Raw genomic sequence first — 5,928 nt, 5'->3', positions numbered from 1 at the left:
TGAAGCATTCATTCTGTACCTGCAGCTAAAGGGCTGATAAATGCTCTAATGTGATTCCTCCTCTGTAATAAACACCTGATGACAGGTGTACAGTATGTAGGTCAACACCTGGCCTGAGATCAGAATCGCTGCCTGCAGCTCATCAGTCCAGAGTCTGTTTTCACCGCCGTCATGACAGCTATGTGTGAACACGGTGTCCTACGACGGTAGCTTCCTGGTGTCGTCTGACCTGAGCTGCACACTGTGGGAATGTGACTCTGTGTGATCCGGTTCCTTCAGTCTTCTCTGTGTGGTTCTGGCTGCTGCTCTGAATGTGTTTCTGGTTGTGGATCGATGACACGACTCACGTTTGTCATTCCTTTTGGCTGCTGATGCAGAGGAGGATAAACCGGCTGACCTGTAATCAGACCGTGTGGTGGAAAACTTCCTCCTCTGCCTGCTGCTTTGGGCTCAGAAGTCAGCTCACGGGCCACTTCGACAAAGAAAGCGCTGACACAACAGTTTGTAGTTGGCAGACGCCGGGTTTGTCTGAGGTTTATTATTAAAAATACATCTCAGTGGGTTTTAAACATGAAGAAGCATCGTTTTCTCATTCAGTAAACCGACTGTAAATGATTCAACAGACAGTACACTTGACCTGGTTAAACCCAAGTTTATCTGATTTATCATCATGTTGACAAAGAAAGCCAGTCCACCCGCATGCTACCAGAAAGCTCACATTTCTCAGACTTGTGTCATAGAAAGTTATTTTTAATGGACTGATTCACCGTCATTGATGTAAAACGTGGACACCCTTACATATTTATAGACCAGTGTCATTTGAACACGTCTGTGGAGCTTCATGTCCTGTGGATTCAGTTCATCATAAGAACTTGTGAGTAAGACGTGTCATTAAAAAAGGAACATTGAAGAAGAGCGACGCCTCATGAATGTGCTCCAGTGTTTTAGTCACCGGTTAGTTCTGTCTGCCGCTCACACACACTGCTGGACTGGAGGTAACTCTCTGCCAAATCAAATCAGCTTTATGTATAGAGCGCTTCAGAACAGCCACAGCTGAAACACAGAGCTGTACATGGGGGGTCATGAGACACCAGAGCTGGGTCTCATGCTGGGTTAAAGCCGGTCAATGGAGGGTCTTGAGTTTGGTTTTGGAAGCAGACAGTGTGGAGGCCTGCCTGATGTGCATGGGTAGGTCGGTCCAGATGTGAGGAGCAGCAACAGAGAATGCTGGGTCCCTTCTGCGGCTGTACACTGAGCTATCTTCAGATCAGAGGAACCAGCAGGACTTTTCTCCTCCACATTCCACTGAGTCGCTTCACGGCTGATAGAGCTGCTGCCGACACTGAACCTGTTCCCTCTCTGATCACATCAGGATGTTAATGAAACAGAACGGAGAACAGAACAGAAAGTTCAGCGCATTAGTGAAGCTGTTCTCTTTCCTGACAACAGTGGTTACTCAGGTTGGCCACCGGGGGGCAGCAGACACAACGCTGACACCGTCCGTCTGAGGCATCACCTGTTTACAGTTCAGTCCAAAGATCTCTCCCCAGGAAGATGAACCCACATCCACACCTAGACACAAAGACCCTAACGAACCCCACTGTGTCAGGAGGAGCACTAACGACCCACATAACGAGGGGGAGGAGCAACAGACCCCAAACTCAGGTGTTAACGTCTCCTTCAGGATATCAGTATGTGGAACTCCCAACTAGTCAGTCAGAGCTGATGAAGCCTCTTGGATGAGAGGTGGAACGTCTTCAAGGAACTGGCCTGGAGGCCTGAGGACCTTCTCAGACAGGTCACTGAAGACCTCAAATGTCTTTCCAGAAGCACCAGAGTATCCTACACACAGCTGCAGCATCAAATCTGTATTCTTCAGTGAAAAACAAGAATCACTGTTTGAAACGACAAAGAAACCATTTATTTAGCACTCAACACATGAAGTGTGTCTGTCTGAGCAGCAGTTTCTTTAAAACAGAAATCTGGTGCAGGACAGAAGGACTCACCAGTCAGGGATCGATAGGGAACAGATCGATTACTGATCAGCTTTAGTCCTGATCGATCAGACCTGCAGCGCTCCACACGGGAAGGACTGAACATGATAACGGAGGGATTTAGCTTCATGATGCGACTAGATTTGTGCAGTAAGGTCCATTTCTGTGTGGTCCACATGGAGCAGATACCTTCACTGTGTTTAGATCAAAATGTTCTCCTCCACCACCTCAGTAGAGACCAAACACTGTCTTCATTATGGGCTGTGCAGTGCAGATTAAAGGAGAGAAATGCATCAATCAGAACTAAATCTACAGACTTGTGTGCCAGTGAAGCGGTAGATGAGCAGACACAGACGACACAGGGCTGCTTCCACTGTTTATTCTTTCATTCTGCCTCCGTCGGAGTCTTGTTGCTGCCTCTGCTGGAGCTCCGGTGGGCTGCTGCTGTGGGAGGCGTCTCTGCTGTTGATGCTGCTGACCCTCCTCATCTGGTAAATGACCTGCGCTGACTCGTCGGAGAGGCTCTGAAAGCGGACAAACAGCTGATTGTAACGGGAGTTTTCAGCAGACCGGATGTACATGAATGTATCGTGTTAGACTCCTCAAACATCCAGCGCTCAGACCTGCATCACGTCTGGATGTAGGACACTAATTAGTGATCAGCTCATGTCCAACAGGGGGCAGTGGTTTACAGGATTAGAAACTAGATCTAACGTTGAAGCTGCAGGTCTGGATGCTGGACCTGTTTTTCTGTCTGATACCAGTCAACAGAAATCAGGCCCATCTTCAGTGTTTGGTTTAAATTGAAACAGGAACCAGTGAACGAGCTGCGTTTGCACTTCATCACGTGTGATTCATGCTAGTGGACGCTGGGACAGGAACAATGGGCCTGTTGGCTTCTGTTTAGTTGTGAGTGGATCAACGGAACCGAGACGTACGTGGCTTACGGGTCTTTCTGGTTTGATGTCGTCACAGATGGTCGATATGGTCCTCATCCAGTTACCGTAGATGCTCTCCTCGTTCCTGATGGGCCTCAACCTGCTGCGATGAAGAGAGAGGGGAGACGTCACCACCAACAGAACCAGCTGAACCATTCAGAATCACCACATCAGGTGTTTATCCTGCAGGTAATAATGTTCTGGCGTTAGTGTGTGGTCTTCCTGGATTGGCAGCGCTGGGAGGCTCGTACCTGACCAGTTGGAGCAGGTGCTGCTGGGCCTTCAGCTGCCTCTGAGCCTCCTGGACTCGACCCTCCATCGTCAAACTGGCACAGAGCTGAGCGCAGTGGACGCTGAGGACGGCCGTGTTGAGTTGACTGATGACAATACGGCTGACAAGAGATGAAGAGCGTTAGTATCTCTGACCGTCAGGAAGCAGCAGCTCCTGATGCTCAACACTGAACCTCTAGAACACGATCAGAACCAGCTGTATGCTCCCTAATGGATGTGTTGGAGGTTTACCTGCTGCTGGTCACCGGCCGCTGCTCGGTCACGATGCGAGTCACCCTCTGCTGGTCTCTGGTCTTGAAGCTCAGCTGCAGCTGGAACGGAAGCGTGTCCTTCTGCAGAAACACTGGAAACGAGCACCGATGTGTCACAGCATGTCTAAACAGAGCCGGTCCAGATCAAACCAGCCACATCTGCTGAGAACGAGTCTGTCTGCTCCAATATGAAGCTCTTCATCTGACTTCTAAACGGGAATAATGAATAAATGTTAATGCGTTTATTCAACCAGGAGCTTTGAACATGTCTTCACTGGAACCTGCTGCCTGATCTTCACGGATCTTTTACAGATTTTTATTCAAAATACCAAGAAAGAGACGTGATAAATGTGGAGCCTCCTCTGTGGACTTCAAGGACCTGGAGCAGTCTGAAGGTAGAACTCTGATCAGTAGATAACGTTACCGCAGATACAGAACCAGATGTTCTGAGGAGGTTCTGGAGGAGGACTGAATGATGCTACATGAGGTGACCCACAAAGAGTTCATCGTGTGTTATTATCTGGTTTCTGTAGACTATTTCTAACTAATCTAACGTAGTTCCCACTGCCAGGTGTGAAGTCAGAGCGTTCGTCTCACCGTCCATGAGATCTGGTTTCACAGCAAACTGGAAAGTGACCTCCACCCCTCTGGTGATGTTCCCAATCTCCTTCACCACTTTGTGATTGTCTTCATCCTCGTACGGAAAATATCTGCAGAGAAACACAGAGAGGAACGTTGAACCCTCCACAGAAGGCTGCTCTCCACCGGCACACACACAGGTCGGTAGGGAGACTGCACGGAGAAGGTTAGATCATGTGACTGCATGATGATGCACCCTGGATGAGTCCACCATCACATCATGTTACATATGAAACCAGCTGAGGAGTTCCTGTCTCTATATGTCTCTCATCATGTCACACTCACACTCCGTCGGGAGCCAGCAGCGTTGCCGTGGCGCCCGTTGCCAGGACGCTGTCCACGCTGACCGACTGGATGGCTGCTGCTACGGTGCCGATGCTGACGATGTTCACCTGTAGAGGAGCAGGACCAAGAGTTCATCAGGGGAGCTTATTTAGACCCTCTCTGTGGACTAAAGCCGTCGGTTCTGTGAGCTCTGGTTCATGTTGGGATCAAACAGAACCTGGATGTTGGACTCCTCATGTGCAGATCCAACTTGAGAGTTTAGCTTTTACTGAGTTGGGGTTCAGTGACGGAGCAGACAGGCTTCAGTTGGTCCTGTTTAGCCTGACGGGGGTCATTCATTCAGCCACCTACATTTGTTTTAATTTAAATAAAACCTTTGTCATTGCTGCATTGGTCAGTGATCACTAGAGAGGAGACCTTTCTGATCCACCTGTCACATGTTCTGATGTTATTTTACTGTTTCTGTGTCATAGTTGTTCCTGCTGTGCTGATCAGGGACCTCTGAGGCACCTGAGGCAGGTATGTTTGTTTCCTCCTCCATCAGCTCGCTATGAGCACATTAATTAAAGTGCATTTTAGTAATTTAGGCCTCATACAGCGACGTGGACGACATCATAACTCATCATTCTGGAGCCACAGATTCACCTGTTACTGGTTCAAACTCAAATGACAGAGTTCATTTCTGATTGTCCACCTGTGCAGGTTATTGCACTCAAACCTGCAGCTGCCTGTGATTTATTAAAACTAGCAGGTCCTCATTATAATTATTATTTGTCCAGGATGGAAGCCAGTAATGTTTCAGAACTTCGTCCCTGAACGTTAGCGTTCATGTCTTAGCTCCAACAGTTCTACAGTTTCATCAGCAGACGCTTTAATCTAAAGCAACGTATGTCTGAGAGCAGATCCAGCACCAGCAAGGACCTGGTCCGGAGAAAACAACCTGGATAAGAGCCTGAGAACAGGTTCAGTGTGACAGGGCGCTGATGCCTATGCACCCAAGTGGCTTCGTTGTCCCACCTGTCCTCCCGTAGCGTCAGCCAGTCGGCCGATGTCAGCCAGCCGGCAGTCGGTCCCTTCGAAGGTCATCACTGAGATTATGACGCTGGAAAGGAGCAGAAACAGAATATTTTCATTCTAGTTCAGGTTCAGCACAGAACCAGTCTGAACTGAGTCCATGGTGCAGGCGGTCCCGACCCGCTGTCCACGGCCCGCTGGGCCAGACGTCCGTAGAAGTCTGGAGCATCTGGAGACGCAGGCTGTTCCAGCTCCCCGAGTCCGATGTTGGCTCTGCCGTCGGTACACAGAACTACCTGCAGAACACACAGCGTCGGGTTGGTTGGTCTCCTCATCGAGATGCCATAATGTCTGACCAGTCCTCTCACGGCTCACCTTTGAACCTGGATACCTGGACGCCACGGCAACAGAGGCTAACACTGCAGGACCGAGACCCGTGGCTCCGTGTTCCCGGAGGCTGCAACAGAAACATAAGCAGAGCATGAAGGGGGTCTACCAGGACGTAGGTGGAGGCCC

The 5,928-nt window shown here is 49.4% G+C and overlaps 1 protein-coding gene across 1 annotated transcript in view; it reads right to left on the bottom strand.

Moving 5' to 3' along the window:
* Positions 1 to 1,898: 1,898 nt before the first annotated feature.
* LOC103362419 (circularly permutated Ras protein 1) overlaps positions 1,899 to 5,928 on the bottom strand; it is a 13,410-nt gene continuing 9,380 nt past the window's right edge. The window contains exons 12-20 of the mRNA XM_008288769.1: positions 5,788 to 5,869; positions 5,593 to 5,708; positions 5,416 to 5,500; positions 4,399 to 4,505; positions 4,072 to 4,184; positions 3,455 to 3,566; positions 3,184 to 3,324; positions 2,942 to 3,035; positions 1,899 to 2,518 (exon numbers count right to left, since the gene is read on the bottom strand). Of these exons, the coding sequence (XP_008286991.1) occupies positions 2,372 to 2,518; positions 2,942 to 3,035; positions 3,184 to 3,324; positions 3,455 to 3,566; positions 4,072 to 4,184; positions 4,399 to 4,505; positions 5,416 to 5,500; positions 5,593 to 5,708; positions 5,788 to 5,869 (997 nt within the window). The 3' untranslated portion in view covers positions 1,899 to 2,371. The remainder of the gene's footprint in view (positions 2,519 to 2,941; positions 3,036 to 3,183; positions 3,325 to 3,454; positions 3,567 to 4,071; positions 4,185 to 4,398; positions 4,506 to 5,415; positions 5,501 to 5,592; positions 5,709 to 5,787; positions 5,870 to 5,928) is intronic.

Source organism: Stegastes partitus, unplaced genomic scaffold (assembly GCF_000690725.1).
Source record: "Stegastes partitus isolate 25-593 unplaced genomic scaffold, Stegastes_partitus-1.0.2 Scaffold573, whole genome shotgun sequence".
In the NCBI taxonomy this organism is placed as follows: Eukaryota; Metazoa; Chordata; class Actinopteri; family Pomacentridae; genus Stegastes; species Stegastes partitus.
This window is presented reverse-complemented; position numbering and strand designations above follow the sequence as displayed.